We start from the raw sequence: 18,077 nt of genomic DNA, 5'->3' as shown, positions 1-18,077 counted from the left end.
ATTTAGAATTTTGTAATTCAGTAAATGGGTTGTTAAATTAAGAAAGTAGAAACAAATCTGGTTCCTCCTATCTGCTCTGCTTTACCCTACTGTAAACTACAGAGTTGATCTTTTATTTTCCCCTAGCATCAAATGTCTTAAATGCATGCCATGTTTTGGCCTCCACAGCCCAAAAACACGTGTGTTTAGATAAAAAAAAACATGGATTTATTGTCCTGGAGGCTGAGAGATCTGCTGATCTCTTTTTTTTAAAACTTAATCAACATGAGTGGCAGGGTGGAGGTGCATCTCTACCAAAGGAGTTGTGAGGCACTCCTTGCCTCCACTATACTACAGGTCACCCTTGGGCAAAATGTAGAACCCCCCCCCCCCCCCCCCCCCACAAATTAGAGTCATGTGAAGTCAAGGGAGTAGGTGTGGATGATCATCTGAACAGCAAGTGCATATCACAAGTATAACCACTGATGCCAGGCAGACTATCTCTGAGGAGTATTGATAATGGCTAGGGTCACTTGTCTAGTCAAGGCACTGCCCAGAAAGCGATGGAAAACCACTTGTGTGGAAAATTTGCCAAGAACAATCACAGTCATGGAAAGAGGACAGTCACCATGTGATGATAATTAACCTGATTGTGTAAAATGTTCAGTTTTACGTAAGTACAGTGAATTTCTCTAGGAAAAATACATTGGTTTTTGGCTTTGTCGAGCATGATGAGTAAATGTTTCTAATCATGTTTTTGTGATGGAAGATCATGTTGCTGTCCATAATTAATACGAAAAATCTATCCAACTGATTTCCAGAAAATACATATTTGCTTGTATAGTGTTATATTAACTGGACAAAGGCTTGTGGAGAAATAGTAGTAATAATCCTGCAGTTAAAATATAAAACCTTGAAAATAATAATCTTAAGATTTAAGCTCCCTCTTTTAGTAAACCACTTAAAGTCGTTAGGTGCCATTGAAATTGCTTTTGTGATGCACAGAGAAGTTGAGTACTAAGTTAGGACAGTACTTATAAATCACTGGTTCCACACAGGACTCTGTATATAAAAAAAAAACTGTCCAGTAGATGGTGCTTGTGATGCTGGTGCAAGTTGGGTTTTCATTGCAGCTGTGATCATGATGATAAACTTCACGCACTTTGCTTTATCCCAAAAGTGTAGGAGAGGAGGAACAAAGTGATCAGAATTTGGTTACACCAGCCAGTCCTGGCCAGGTGAAAGTATGCTTCAAGGGGTGCATATAGATCTCTACTAGGCTGCAGCCTTTACCACAGGAAAAGTAGGCAATTAGTTTGTTACAATTATTTCCTGATTTCATTTGCTTTGTAATTAATTTACTTGTGTCCAGATTCACATTGGATTTTTTTAAAAACACTACTACACGATTCAATTACTTGCAGTTAGAAAGGAAAAGCTGTAGTTGAGTTCATGCTGAAATCATCTTCATGTGCCTTGCACGTTACATGCTTGGGCGATCATGGCTTTCCACATCGAACGATCCTATGCAGCGTCAATGATATCTGGCACACTTAGAATCTGTTAGTTCTTTCAGTGTCAATGCGTTTTCTTCTTTGCCTTCCTTTTCTGTGTTTCTCAGGCATATGGCCTTATAAGGCATTCTCCCTTTCTGATGACGTGGCCCAGGAATTTTAAGTTTCCTCTCATTTAATGTTCTTATTAAAGATCTTTTTGTATGGGCATGTTGGGTTGGAGTACTGTCTCATTAGTTACCCTGTCTCTATGATATTTTCAGCATTCTTCTAAGAAACCACATTTCTGTTGCTTTCAAGTTTCTTTGGAGTTCTGGTGTTATAGTCCATGTTTTGGAAGCATACATCAAGATTGACCAAATATAGCATTTTAGCAGCCCATATCTTGTTATAGAAAAGTGTCTTGATAAAAATGGGGTTTTTTTTTTTGCAAGTTGGTTTTGGCAATGCAGTTCTTTTTATTTCTGCTTCTAGCATCTTGTGACATAAAGCTATCAAGGTAATTAAAACTGGTCTTTTGTTCAACCTCTTGGTTTTCTGCAGCACTTGCTATTAGGGTGGTATTGTCTGCATATCTTATTTCTTCTATTTCTCTGAGAATCATTTCACTGTAGATATTAAATAATTCCGGTGAGGCAGCACATCCCTGTTTTAACTCCTTTGAATTTTTGTCCAAGTGCTTATATTAATCCATTTTTACCACCACCGTTTGGTTCCAATATAAATTTTGAAGCAGTTGTTGGTCCCTTCTGTCAATGTTTAGTTTAGTGAGAATTTGAAATAATTCTTCACATTGCACTTTGTCGAATGCTTTAGACATAAAGACATCATTTTGATATTCAGTTACGCTTTCTGAAAGCATTTGTAGTATGAAAATTGTGTTCCTACTTCCTCTATCCTCAATAAACCTATATTGCAGTTTAGAAGTTTCTGGCCTTGTTTTTCATTTGATGCAGAACAATTCTCAACAAAATCTTTGTGTCTCATTAGACTGATTGTTCTATAACTTCCACAGTCAATAGTTCCAGGAATTTTCGGCAGAGTTATAAATACTGATTTCAAGAGATCGTCAGGCAATACACCAGACTCGTATGCCATTAAACGGTTCAAAAAGAATATTTATGCCTGATCTTCTAGGGCTTGTATCACTTCCACTAAAATTTCGTCAGGTCCAGTGGCTTTACCGTGTTTCTTGCTTTTCATTGCTTTAAATATTTCTTCTCTGGTAGTAGGTGAGCCAGAATTAGGGTGTTTATTATCTGGGGGTTCCCCTCTATTATCTTAAAAAGCTGCTCTATATACTGAATCCAGCTCTCACATACTTCATCTGGATCTGTTAGTATGGATCTGTCTGCTGATCTTGCACATCCTGTAGAGGAGGTTCTCTTAATTCCAATAATTTACTTAATTTTCTTGTGCATTTCTTTGCTGTTAATATGGCCTTCTACTTCATTGCATTTTTGATTTCAGCCATTTTTCCTTTGCAATATTGCACAATTGTCTGGTCTGTCTGTCTAGCTCTCTGTGTTGCACTTCATTATTCTTCACTAACCTTCTTTGTTCCATCAGATCTAGAATTTCTTGTGTTACCCACCATTTGTTGGTGTGTTGGATTTTTTGTACTGGGATTATCTCCTCTGCTGATTATAGCATATTTAAATCTGTCCCAAATAGGTGGTGGTATGTTTTCGTTGAGTTGCTGTTCTACAGCTGTTTTGAATTGTTACTTTAAGTATGCCATCTTTAAGTTTTCTCAACATAATCTTCATTCTCTTTTTTTTCCACGCTTCAGCTTCTTTAATTTTGTTTTGTTGGTAGCTATTACTGGGTGGTGACCTGAACCACAGTCTGTTCCTGGGGAGGCTTTAGAATTTGTGATGATATTTCTAAAGCGTTCATTGATGGTAATGAAATCTATTTGATTCCTTGTTCTATCTCCAGGGCTAATCCAAGTACACAATCTACGTGGATAGTTCTTATACCAAGTATTGGTGATCACTTGGTTGTTTCTGACACACCAATCAGTAAACCTTCCTCTATTTTCATTTTTCCTCCCCTCATCCAAAAGGTTCTATGATGTTAATCTTTTCCTGTCCAACTTTGGAGTTAAAATCTCCCATGACTAGTTTTGTATCCTGAGATTTACATTGCACATAAGCACTTTTAAGATCTTCATAAAACTTGTTGATATCCTCTTCATCTGCATCACTTGTTGGTGCATAGGCTTGGATTATGCTAATATTAAAAGGGTTACACCTTAATTAAACTAAAAGGTGTTTGGATATCACCCATATCCCATAAGACATTTTGATACTTGTTTGTTTAGAATAATTCCAACTCTATACATATGCTGTTGACCTCCAGAATACATTATCGGAGAACTACTTGTAACCCCCTGGGTCGCCTCAGGCTCGCCTAGCTCATTCCTGTCTAGGGGGAGCTGCCTTTGGCCCCACCAAACTGGGTAATCAGCTGGTGTGGATGCTGTGTGATGTCCCTGCCTCGCCCAAAAACAGACAGTACACCATATGCAATTAAATGAGTACAATTTATAAAGGCTACTATAACTAAGTGATTAATAACAATACAGTATATATGAAGAAAAAAAAATAAAGAAAAGGCACCAAACTTATCAGAGTCCAAACCACTTCGTGCACAACCGTTGGAGCTCAATTACTGAAGTCTTCTGGCCACCATTCAATCCCCTCCGAACTCCTCGACTCGCAGCTTAGGACCCTCCGAAGTGGTCAACCAAGCACATCTAGTCTGATCTCCTCTCCTTGGAGTACCTCCTGGCCTTGGACCCCCACTTGGGGTCCATTCCTCGCCCAGTTTACAGCATTGCGTCCTCTCTCTCACCCCCTCACGCCGATCTGCCCAAAAGTCCGCCAATAGTAGCTTACAGACTCAGAAGAAAGTACAACATTAATCCCAATTGGTTTACAAAGGAATACAATTCTCATTATCAGTAAATTGTAACCCAAACAAGCTTCCAGCGCTCTCTCACAACAAAGAAGCATTCCTACTTTTAACAAAACAAAGAAGCCATTTTGATTACATACACAGTAACAAAGAACAAAGAAAAAAGAAGAAACCCCCTTTACATACTCTTAGTGAATTTGCCACTGTCGGTCCATCAAATATCTGACAGGCCTAAGATATCAACTCCCAACCTTTTCATTTCATTTAATGTGTTGTCCAACTTTCCTTTCTGGTGAAGTGTACGGATGTTCCATGTTGCTACCCTTAGCCTTGCCCTATTGCTTACAGTCTCTGGATGACGGTCTGGTGTCACCTGCAGCACATGACTACCTCTACTGAGCGAGGTGTTCTGTTGATTCGAATCAACCCCGTTCACACCATTGTCTGGTTTCCTCCTCCTGATTCTTTCCATGATTGACCAGGCAGAAATTTCAACAGTGGTTTGCCATTGCCTTCTGTTGCTGCAGTGCTTATCTAACTAGAGCATTTGACCTCTACTGGTGTTCCCAATTGGGTATCATACACCAAGTGTTGACCAACCTTTGCTGCTGTTGTACAAAGACAATCCTCCACCAAAGCTTGGAATCTATCTCCCTGCTGCCAGAGACTTCAGTGATTTTTAGCTGACACTCGCCATAGACAGATCCTTCACCAAGACAGGGTACACCTGGACCTAAGTCCTTTCTTTTTCAATCTTTTTATTGAGTTTCATATATATATATAAAGAAAAACATAACATAATAATGAATAGGTTATGAATACAATAGACTTGAAATTACATTGATAATAAGATAATAATATCCTATTAAACATCAACAGAAAAAAGTACATTAATCAATCGAGTCTGTATAACTATATATGAAAAAAAAAACAAAAATAATCAAAAAAAATTGAAAATAAGTAAAAGAAAATGTATATTGGAAAAAAAAACACTAAACTAAACTAACATGGGCAATAATAACAGTTTATAAGTATGTGATAGTGTCAAAAGAACTCCGGAACTCCATACCTGAACAAGAATAAGGAGAAAGAAGGTCTGGAAAAGGTCAGATTAATTCATATGAAAATGTCGAATAAACGGTCCCCAAGTTTCTTCAAATTTGACTGATGAGTCAAAAATAGTGCTTCTGATTTTTTCCAAACTTAGATATGAAATAGTTTGGGAAAGCCACTGAGACGTGGTAGGAGGATTTACTTCTTTCCAGTTTTGTAATATGGACCTTCTGGCCATTAATGTTACAAAAGCAATCATTCGTCTGATTGAAGGAGAAAACTGAATACCATCCTCATTTGGTATACCAAAAATTGCAGTAATAAAATGAGGTTGTAAATCGATATTCCAAATTGAGGAAATGGTAACAAATATGTCCTTCCAATAGTTATGTAAAGTGGGACATGACCAAAACATGTGGGTCAATGAAGCCACTTCTAGATGACACCTGTCACATTGAGGGTTAATATAAGAGTAGAATCATGCAAGCTTATCTTTAGACATATAAGCTCTATGTACAATTTTAAATTGTATTAAAGCATGTTTAGCACATATAGAAGAGGAATTAACCATTTGTAAAATTTTTTCCCATTTATCTGTTGAAATATTATATCGAAGTTCTTTTTCCCATTCTTTAATTCTATCTGATATTTCTGGTTGTATCTTCATAATCATATTATAAATAAAAGCTACTAATCCCTTCTGACAAGGGTTTAAGGTAAAAATCAAATCTGAGAAATCCACTGAAGTTGAATTGGGAAAAGATGGTAGAACTTTATGTAAGAAATTTCTGATTTGTAGATATCTGAAAAAATTAGATTTAGGTAATTTAAATTTGTTGGAAAGTTGGTCAAAGGACATCAAAGTACCTTCAAAAAAAAGATCACGAAAACATTTTATACCTTTCCTTTTCCATATGCTAAAAGCTTGATCTGTCCAGGAAGGTTTGGAAAAAAATTAAGCAAGATAGGGCTATCAAGAACAAAGTTTTTCAGAGTAAAAAACTTACGAAATTGAAACCAAATTCGTAGTGTATGTTTGATAACAGGATTAGATATCTGTTTATTGAATTTAACTAAATCAGCAGGAAGAAAAGAACCAAGAACAGAGATTAGAGAATATCCCTTAACCTCGTTACATTCCAAATTTACCCACTGCAGGCACAGTGGTGAATCCAAATCTAATTTCCAATACATTAAGTTACGAATATTATTCGCCCAATAGTAAAATCTAAAGTTAGGTAAAGCTAAACCACCATCTTTTTTAGATTTTTGTAATTGCTTTTTACTTAATCTGGGGTTTTTATTTTGCCACACAAATGAGGAAATTTTTGAATCAATGTTATCAAAAAAAGATTTAGGAATAAAAATTGGTAAGGCTTGAAATGAGTATAAAAATTTCGGTAAAATCATCATTTTAATAGCATTAATCCAACCAATTAATGATAGGAATAAGGGAGACCATCTTGTAGTAAGTTGTTGAATTTGAAGCATAGGTAAAAAATTCAGTCTAAATAAATCTTTATATTTCTTGGTAATTTTTATACCTAAATAGATAAAGTTATCAGTAACAACTTTAAATGGTATTCTGTCATTCAATAAAGTTTGTGCGTTTAAGGGAAATAATTCACTCTTATCCAAGTTTAGTTTATAACCAGAAAAGCTACCAAATTGAGCCAACGAGGATAAAATAGTGGGAATAGACCTGTCAGGATCAGAAATATATAACAGCAAGTCATCAGCATAAAGTGATAATTTGTATAACTTCTCATTATGGGTAATACCAAAAATATTAGGAGATTCACGAATAGCAATGGCTAAAGGTTCTAATGCGATATTAAATAATAAAGGACTTGTAGGACAGCCTTGTCTCGTACCACGAGATAATTAAAAAAGAGGATCTATAATTATTTGTAAGAACAGAAGCAACAGGTTTATAATATATTAATTTAATCCATGGTATGAAGTTGGGACTAAAATTAAAATTTCTCAATGTATTAAATAAGTACGTCCATTCAACTCTATCAAAAGCTTTTTCAGCATCTCATGAGATAACACATTCTGAGATTGTGGGTGATGTATAAATTATATTAATCAATTTTGTAACATTAAAAAAGGAATACCGATTCCTAATGAAACCAGTTTGATCTTCTGAAATAATCTGTGATAGTACCTTTTCTAATCTAATGGCTAAAATTTTTGTAAGAATCTTAGAATCTACATTTAATAATGATATAGGGCGATAAGATGCACATAAAGTAGGATCTTTATCTTTTTTTAAGAATTAGAGAGATAGTAGCTTCATAAAAAGATTGAGGTAATCTCTTCTTAGCAAACGCATCATTAAAGATTTCACATAACCAAGGGGAAAGCAAAGAAGAAAAAGTTTTTAAAAATTCTACAATATAACCATCAGGGCCAGGAGCTTTCCCTGAATTCATTGATGAGATAGCCTCTCCTATTTCGGCCATAGAGATAGGAGCATCAAGCAAGCTACGATCTTCACCTAACAATTTGAATATTCCTAAACTGATAAAAAAAATTATCCATCATGGACAGGTCACCATCAAATTCTGATTGATATAGAGATTTATAAAAATCTTGAAGTGTTATTGATTTCTTTATGATCAGTAGTTAAATTACCATCTTGTTTACAAATTTTAATAATTTGTCACTTAGTCAAAATTGCTTTTAATTGATTAGCTAACAGTTTACCAGTTCGATCACTATGAATATAGAATTGAGCCCTGGTCCTAATTAATTGATTTTCAATTGAAGAAGATAATAGTAAACTATGTTCCATTTGAAGCTCAACTCTCTTCTTAAAGTTCTTTGGTAGGAGTCATGGAATAAATCTTATCAATTTCCTTAATTTTATCCACTAATAAAGCAATATCTAAATATCTTTGTTTTCTTTTACCAACGGAATATGAGATAATTTGTCCACGGATAAAAGCCTTAAAAGAATCCCAAAGTATTCCTCTGTCGATTTCTTCAGTATAGTTTGTTGAGAAAAACAAGTCAATTTGCTGTTTTATGTAGGTGATAAATTCTGGGTCTTGAAGCAAAGTAGCGTTAAGTCTCCAAGATCTAATATTATTGGAAAAGTCCGAAATCTTAATAGATAACTTCAAAGGTACATGATCCGAAATAGTAATAGAATCATATTTACAATCAATAACATCCGTTAATAACCAATGATCAATAAGAAAATAGTCAATTCTAGAATAGCTATGATATACATGTGAAAAAAATGAAAATTCTTTATCTTTAGGGTTCAAAAACCGCCATATTTCAGTGATTCCCGAATCAACCATAAAAGAATTAATAATTAATTAATTGATCTATTCGGAAGAGTACGGATAGGTTTAGATCTATCCATCAAAGGATTCAAACAACAATTAAAATCTCCACCCATTATCAACATATATTCATTTAGATTAGGAAGGGAAGTAAATAAACGTTTAAAAAATCGGGGCAGTCAAAGTTTGGAGCATAAATATTAACTAGAACCACTTTTCGACTAAAAAGTGAACCAGTTATCAACAAAAATCTGCTCTGTGGATCCGAAATAATTTCATGATGTGTAAACGAAATTGAGGGGTCTATAAAAATACACACCCCTAATTTTGGCAGTACAATTCGAGTGAAATTGTTGACCCTTCCAGAACCTAAAAAAAGCGCTGATTATCCTCCCTCCTAATATGGGTCTCCTGTGCAAAAATATTAGCATTCAATCTATGGAATACTTTAAATATTTTTTTACGTTTAATCGGATGATTTAAACCATTAGTATTCCAAGAGATAAAGTTAATAGATTTATCCATCATGCCAATATTAGTTGTGTATATCATAAAAGGTTAAAAAGACACATAACCCATAATTCAGGAAGAAGGAAAATTGATTCAGGAGCAACCGGAGAACATGACACCTCAACAATATTAATAATTTAAAGTCGGCCCATAGACTAAAAGCAAAAAAATAAAAATCAAAAGCGTGAAAAAAGATCCCTCCCCCCTCCCCCCACCCTTTGAAAGAAAGCCAAGTGGCAGGCGCATAATCTAATACTAACATTACCCCCATTTCAAGATGGCAGCTCCATAAAAAGATTTTTAAAAAACTATGTAACACCCAGATTTAAATATAGGGTTGCGAAAAAATATATATATATATCAGTCAGAATGAAAAAAACCAATATAATAAAACAAACAATCATTAATTAAAAAAAAAGTATAAACATTAAAATTTAAAAGTGTAATACACCTTAAAAAAATTCCATATTCAAATACAAGAAAGATGATGTTTCATAAGCAAAGGCTTATGGGAAGAAGAAACGACATTTTGAAAAGCCATATTACAAAATATAAATGTAAGTTCAGCAATCTATTAAAAGAAATTTAATAAAAAAAAGTTATCAAAATAGGATTAAAAAAGGGATTTAATAGACACTACAATATATTAAAAAAAAGACCAAAAAATCCAAAACATTCGTCCCATTTCTAAGTACAGGCAAACAAATAAATGCTTACAGAAAACAAAGTCTTACGGGAAAAAGAAACGACATCTTGAAAAAAAAGTAAATCATTATTACAAAATATAAACGTATATATCCGAAACAGAAAAAAGAATTAAAAAAAAAGATTATAAAAATTAAAAAGAGCATCTATAAACAATGATGATAGTAAAAAAAAAAAACCAGACCCGTAGATCAGGATAAGAAGTTATAACCCAGCTTCATAGGTTAAAACTTAAAATGAAATGGCATCCTCTCTCCGAAAAATCTTCAACATAACACATAGTTCAAGTTGCACTAGAAGATCGATATTCTTCAACAAATTTCTTCGCTTCTTCCGGAGTGTTAAAAAATTGCTGACTGTTGTTGTTCAGCGTAATTCTAAGCTTCGCTGGATACATTCAGGCTTGTTTAAGTCCAATCGAGTGAATCTCTGCCATCACTGGTTTAAAAGCGATTCTCACTCTCATTACTTCAAACGAATAATCTTCAACAATACGAAATGTGTTGGTGTTGTAAGAAATCATACCTTTTTTACGAGCTAATCGAATTAAAAGCTCTTTCTCCCGAGGATAATGAAGGCGAACAATCACCACTTGTGGTTTACCAGACACAGCCAAAAATCTCGCAACTCTGTGAGCGCGGTCGATAACAGGTTTAGCTTGCAAACCTTCACCACCAAAAATTTCCCACAGTAATTTAGAGAAAAATTCAGTTAAATCACCGGACTCAACTTTTTCGGGAAACCCGATGATTCGCAAGTTCTGTCTGCGAGATCGGTTTTCGAGATCAGTAATTTTAAACTTATACTGATCTACTGTTTTAACAGTCGATTGTATCTTCTTGTCCAGCACTTCAATTGTACATACTTTTTCACAAATTAATTTTTCAAGAGTCGTGAACTTATCTTCATGCCGCTGAATATCCAATGCCTGCGATTGAAGCTTATTATCAAGCGATCTAACAACTCCAAGTGTTTTTCGTGGTAAGCTTGCTTTCCAAACTTGCCAGTTTACTTTCCAAACTTGTTGCTTTACTTTCCATTTTACTTTCCAAACTTGCAAGTTTAGCATCCAGAAGATTAGAAATTGCATCGATAGATGCAATTGTCCTTAGACAATTTCTTGCTTGTAGCCATTTTCTGTTTAACAGAATTAGATCAAATATAGTTTTAGGGAAAAAAAAGTTAATCATATGAGTTGATACTTTTGATTAAATTCGAAAAGATTTGATTAAAGGGTGATTATAGTTGAAAAAATAAAGAGCGCCTAAAAGGCAGATGTTTACGTCGCCATCTTGAAACTCCACCCCCAGGACCTAAGTCCTATGTGAAGGCGGAGTTGTCTTGGGTGGTAGAAGCTATATAATTGCTATTGATATTTCCTAATATTTGGTCAGGACCCAACCACCCTATACACCCCCCCCCCCCCCCCCCATGCTGAAATACAATGACTACATAAGTGAGCATTTTGTTTCAATACCAATGTTAAATAAAGGATTTTTGCATTTGGAGTATATTATAAGTAACTTTTGTGGGCACTAAAGTTCTGGTAGCTTGAGAATTGTCCATTTCTTTACTCTCTGGATATCTGCTTTTTGTGTGCTTACTAATTTATTGCCATCTGTTTTTCTTTTTAATTTCTATTCCCAGCTGAGCCTCAGTTTCACTCTGTCGAGCCATACACCAAGCATCAACTGTCAGCTGTTACCTTCCCCGATATCATTCGCAATTACAAAGTAATGGCAGCTGAGAACATTCCTGAAAACCCATTGAAGTATTTGTATCCTGAGATCCCCAAAGACCAAGCATTTGGAAAGTATTACTCCAGGCCAAAAGATCGTAAGTATAAGGCCAGAACTAATAGTAAAACGTTTACGTTCTGAAAATGTTGATGGGACTTGACAATCATTAACTTTTGTGTTGAATCAATGTGAAGGTCTCACTGAAAAGTTTAACTATTAACATATTCTTTGACTCAGTTGGCACAGAAGTTGACTGCTTCTGGATTTGTGTATCTTGACCTTTATTCTCTGAATGTGCAGCAGTGACTAGAAATTTAAGATGTCCTAAGCATGAATGCAGTGGGACCAATTTGAACTAGAGTTTTTCCTCCTGTTGCAGTTGTTCAGTTCAAAATACTTGCATTAAGGTGGTGGTACAAAAGTGGTGAGGAGAAATTCTGGCTTGTGGCAGTGGAGTGAGGTGGGCAATAGTGGGGAAATAGTTTCCAACTTGAATGTTTCTACTCCTACAAAGCAAAAACTCTTGTTCATGACAGAGTATGAGATTTTAGACCCAAAATGTCTATGTGGCACTGTGTTCCTTAGCTTTTTCCATTTGTATTTTAAATTTACTGTACATCTTGGCATCCATTCAGGGGAAAGGTTCTACTCATCCCTCCTGCTGAAGTTGCTCTTTCTCCTGTAGAACAATTCTGGTGTACTTTATTCCATGATACTTCTTGGAAAACACAGCTTACACACTCTTCTTGGGCTTAAATAGCCATCTTACTAAAAAGCACTGGTGAAATTTGTTGTAAGTAAGCTAAGCAAGGCTGAGGTGAACTCATGAACTGCAGGAGGATAAAGGAATAATGGAGATGTGTATTGAACAGTTGCCAAACTTCATATTGTACTTGGTGAGGATCCATTCAGACCATAATCACTTCTGAACACCATTGTGATGTTCGCTTTAGGGCTAGAGTACCTGTGAATCGCTGGGAATTTGTCCCCACCTGCATTTCAAGAGTATTTGTCTTCAGTTTGCTCAGTGCACAGTGCATCAACCACCACCAGGACCATCACTGCCACTTGTGCCGCAGCATTTATTGGGTCACTGGGAACTCCAGAACAACACCTGTTATTTGCTGCAGCTACCATACAATATACTAAAACTGCAGCCGGACTTCAAGGTTGGCTAGGGACTTGCGGTTGTGCTATTCTGCAGTTGGCCCACTGGACTGGAGGCAAATCTCATCAAATGCAGTGGGAGCAAATGTCCCTGGCGGTTCTTAAATAATCTTGCCTTAAAGAATGTGTTTAAAAATGATTATGCAATACAGGTGTCCCCCGCTTTATAAATGTTCACTTTACACCACTTTGCTTTTACAAAAGACCTACTTTAGTAACCTGTTTCCACATTACAAAGAGGATTTTCGCTTTTACGAAAATCTTTCCCATATAGATTAATGGTTCTTCGCTTTACATCATTTCGGCTTAAAGGTTTCATAGGAACACTCTACCTTTGTAAGGGTGGGGGCACCCGTAGCACAGTTGGTTATAGATAGATGAATAATTTGTAGGAGAAGGTTGAACTTGTGTACCTTGGGTGTTGTGCAAATTATAAAGGGAAGTTTTTGTCTCATTTAACTAAGTTCTGGTTTATTCAATTTCTCAGCTTCAGAGCCTATGGATGTGGATGATGCCAAGACAAGTGGTTATATAAAGACTGAACTGATCTCTGTCTCCGAAGTGTAAGTAACACTTTTCGGTGGGCTGCAGTCATCATGAGCTCTCGCTTGTGGAAGAGAAGGCGCGAGATTTAAAGAGTTCAAGGCTTTTGGGGACTTGAGGGCTGTTATTAACGATCTATTAGGCACTCAGACCAATAAAGTGAAGTGTCTGGGAGGTGGCCAGGCTTGGGTGAGAACAGGTGGAGGCTCTGAGTAAGATGCGAATGTATTTATTTTTTATTTTTTTTAACTTTTTTTATTGCATTTTTAAATGGTTACAAAGTAAAATATGAAAAAACAATGTATATAACCCTTACCACCTCCCCTTAAACCCTCCCCCCTAACTGCCCTATAGAAAAAAAAGAAAGAAAGAATGCCTGGTTGTTGGAAGATCTCCACATGCTCCATGGAATTCGTAATAACTTTAATATGTATATTTATTTCTTTCCCCTAATAACCAATTGTTTCATCTTCAGAGCATCTATATATTTAATCCTGTCTTTTGTAAATAAGGGCTCCAAATTTTCAGAAATGTTTCATATTTATCTCTTAAATTATAAGTAATTTTTTCTAATGGAATACAACCATAGATTTCTTTCTTCCAAGAGTCTATACTTAAATGTGTATCCGATTTCCAAGTAACTGCAATAGCTTTTTTGGCTACTGCCAGTGCAATTTTTATAAATTCTTTCTGATACTTATTTAGTTTGAATTTCGGTTTTATCTCTTCAATATCACCTAGTAAAAATAATAGTATAATTAAATATCTTCCTGCCGACTCCTCTTGCCTTTGAGTTAAATGAAGCTGCAATAACATTTCCAACCCAGTCTTTTTAATTTCTGATGTTCTATATCCGTTAAATGAGTTTCTTGTAAAAAAGCTATATCTATTTTCATTTTTTTAATATATGTTAAAATTCTTTTTCTTTTTATTGGTCCATTAACATTAAAACTTAAAAAATTCAATAAATTAGTCATTATTTTTATTTATGTTCCTCCAATCTAATCTTTCAACTTTCATTGTATCCTGGGAAATCTTTTTAGAAATCTCCATGTTGCTATGTGTGTCCCCACCAATCATCCAGGCAAAAGAATAGAAGAAAAATAGAAAATAAAGAAAAAAACAAAATACCCCCCTACTAATTTTGCGAAAGAAAAGAAACACAACATTACCCCCCTCTATTGTACGGGTCATGGCAATCGCCATGATTACACACGTGAATCCCGTAGTAACCGATTCAAAGCTCCCCAGCCCCCCCCCCCGCAACATAAAAAGTGTGTATATATATATATATATATAAAAAAACATACTATTCTCAATTAATATTTCTAAAATTTTACTTATCTCCCTTATATCGTCCTTAAATGTCCATCAGTTCCATTTGCTTTCTCTGTCTTCGTCTTTAACCATTACATTTAGAAATCTCTACGTTCAATTAACGAAGAGATGAAGTTTTTGTGCAAACACCTCCGCATCTTGATAATCAGAAAAAAATCTTTTTCCTTCCTCCAAAAAAATTATCAGTGTTGCTGGGTGACACATTAAAAACTTATAACCTTTTTCCCACAAAGCATTTTTAGCTGGATTAAATTCTTTCTTTCTCTTCAAAAGGTTATAACTTATATCAGGATAAAAAAGAACTGGTTTCTCTGCTATCATCAACGGACCTTTTCTTCTTTGGGCAGCCGCCCTCAAAATCTTTTCTTTATCCTGGTATCTCAAACATCTTATCAAAATTGATCGTGGATTTTGATCATCTTGAGATCTTGGTCTTAAGGCTCTGTGCACCCTTTCAATCTCAATTAAAGTTTCTTCTCCCATTTCCAATTTTTCAGGAATCCATTTTTGAAAATTTATTGGGTCTTCTCCTTCGGTACCTCCTTTAAGTCCAACAATTTTAATATTGTTGCGTCTACTAAAATTTTCAAGCTTATCAATTTTTCCCACGAGTTGTTTTCTTTCTGATGTCCAGGCATCATTATCATCTTCCATCCTCTTCATTCTTCCATCCATTTCTTCCAATTTGACGTCCAAATCTGTAATTTTCTTTTCCATTTTTTCCTGTTTCTTTGTCATTTTATCAAACATAGCCTCCATATTTGTTATTTTTTCTTTAATTACTTTTTGGTTACTTTCAATTACTTTTAATGCATTTAATTTTTCTAATTTATGCATTATTTGCCTCAAAGTCTTTTTTGTATTTTCAGAGGAACTTTCATCTTCTTCTTCTCCATCTTCGTCTGATTTTTCCAGAGAGTCCGCCTCTCTCAGACTCACTTTCACTGTCGGTTTCAGTTGTTGCTGGGTTTTGTAGTTCTGGTTGCTCTCTTTTGCGCATGCTCGTTCCTTTACGCTTGCGCAGTTCTCGTTGATCTTTTCCTTTAGAAATGGCCGATGCTGCCGCGGTCTCCTTTTCTGTTTCACCGGTGGTGTGTTGTACCTGAGTCCGCGGTTCTTCAGTAGAAGTAGGCCTTGATTCTGTTCCAACTTGAGCAGTCTTCGCGGTAGCAGTTTTCTTCGTCCTCTGTTTATGAGGCATAGCTTAAAACAATCCGGAGTAGTTTATAAGTAACCTTAAAAGTATTAATTAACTTTTCTTCTCTTAAACATTAATTTATTAACTTTTTTACGGGAGGGCTGGGTTCCAGCGTCTCAATCCTACGTCATCACTTGATGTCCCCCCCGTATTTATTTTTATCCACAAGTACAAAGCTAGTGTGGTGAGAATGGGTCCAGGGTTAGTGGTATGTTCTTCATGTGAAAGATGGGAAGTCCTTAAGATTTCCAGTTGTCCTAATAACTACCTCTGCATGAAATGCATTAAGCCACAGTTTCTTGGAGATGGTGTTAAGGAACTAGAGCTGGATGACCTTTTGGCTCGTGTGAAAATGAAGTGGTGGTGGAACTACAGGGAGGTAGCAACATCCAAGTTGCAAGAAGCGGGTAGCTGAGTGACTGTCAGGAGAGGGGAGAGGGAATAGGCAACCAGTGTAGAACACCCCTGTGGCCATTCCCCTCAATAGTTAAGTATATCCCTTGATTTTGGGGGGGGGGGGGGGGGGGTATGGGAGAAGCCACAGCAACCAGGACTCTAGCATTGTCTGGCTCTGTACTTGGAGAAGAGGAGTGCAGTAGTGTTAAGGGATTCCATAGTTAGAGGAGTAGACAGGAGATCCTGTGACCTGGATGGTATGTTGCCTCCTAGGTGACGGGATCAGTAATGTCTCTGGATCTATAGCATTCGAAAGGGGGAGGGTGAACAGCCTGGAAGTCATGGTATATATTGGTACCAAAGAATATGTAGGAAAATTCGGGGAGGGTGGTTTGGGGAAGACGAGATCCTGAAGAGGATATAAGGCGTTAAGCAGGAAGGTTAGAGCAGGACCTGGAGGAAAGTAATCTCTGGAACTGTGTGCCACACACCAGTGAGTAGAAATGGGATTATATGGTGGATAATTGATGCACCATCAATAACTCTCTGAGACGTAAAAGCGAGATATCGGCTTTTATTGACTGGAGAGAGAACAAGCAGTGGTTGACCACCATACTACATCCTGGAGACAGAGGCAGGGCTCAGACCTCAATAGCCTTTATACAGGGGTCTGTGGGAGGAGCCACAGGAGCAGTCAGCAGGGGGCGTGTCCAGACAGGTATATGTAGTTCACCACAATAACTGTGTGGCTGAGGAATTGGGGCAGGGCTGGCGGTCTTCTGGGGAACACATGACCTGGACAAAAAGATCAGGGTACCACCAGAGTGAGGGTGGATCCCCTCATGTTCGGGTGTTTCTGTTGCAGAGATGATTGCTAGAGGTGCTGGAGAGGGTTTAAACTAACTTGGCAGGGGAATGGGAATTGGGATGATAGGGTTGAGGATGGGGCAGTTGGTATGTGAGTAGATGCAGTGAGACTGAGGAAGGACAAGCAGATTGTAGGATAAAATTTGCAGTCAGTTGGCTGAGTTGAAGTATAACATGGGGATAAAATCAAAGCGTTGAAGGGTGATGAAAGGTGTTGAATTTGGAAAGTGTGGAGTATACTAAAGAAAGCTTGTAGCACAGTTAGAGATTGACAGGTACGATGTGAGCATCACTGAGTAATGGCTGAAAGAAGATCCTTGGCTCCAAACTGGGATGCACAGGCAGGTAGGCAGAGGGGTGGGAAGAAATCAAGTGCTTGGAAAGAAGTGATAATAGAAATGGAAGATGCAAAATCCTTGAGTAGAATTAAGAAACAAAGGTGAGAAGACCCTGATGGGAGTTGTATGCAGGCCTCAGCAGTAGCCAGGATGTATGGTACAAATTGCAATGAGAGAGAGAGAGAAAGAAGGCATGTCAAATACAAACCAGATTTGCATAGGAGCTTAAGGTGAAAGATCTTTTAGGAGATAGTGGTCATAATGATAATTCATCATACAGTTTGAGAGGGAGAAGATGAAGTGGGATGTATCAGTATAATAGTGGAGTAAAAGAATTGGAGGCATGAGAAACGAGCTGGCCAAAGTTGATTGGAAGGGACACTAGCAGGGATGACAGCAGAAGAGCAATGGCTGAGTTTCTGGGGGCAATTCAGAAGGTGCAGGATAGATGCATTCTAAAGAAGACACCATGCTAGCATAGTGGCAAGCACAAAACTATTACAGCTCGG

At 36.6% G+C, this 18,077-nt stretch overlaps 1 protein-coding gene across 2 annotated transcripts in view; it reads left to right on the top strand.

Annotated features, from left to right (window-relative positions):
* stat1a (signal transducer and activator of transcription 1a) overlaps positions 1 to 18,077 on the top strand; it is a 63,181-nt gene that overhangs the window by 33,871 nt on the left and 11,233 nt on the right. For both annotated transcript variants that reach the window (XM_059966894.1, XM_059966892.1), the window contains exons 21-22: positions 11,630 to 11,818; positions 13,376 to 13,451. In XM_059966894.1, the coding sequence (XP_059822877.1) occupies positions 11,630 to 11,818; positions 13,376 to 13,451 (265 nt within the window). The remainder of the gene's footprint in view (positions 1 to 11,629; positions 11,819 to 13,375; positions 13,452 to 18,077) is intronic.

This window comes from Hypanus sabinus, chromosome 4 (assembly GCF_030144855.1).
Source record: "Hypanus sabinus isolate sHypSab1 chromosome 4, sHypSab1.hap1, whole genome shotgun sequence".
Taxonomy (NCBI): domain Eukaryota; kingdom Metazoa; phylum Chordata; class Chondrichthyes; order Myliobatiformes; family Dasyatidae; genus Hypanus; species Hypanus sabinus.
This window is presented reverse-complemented; position numbering and strand designations above follow the sequence as displayed.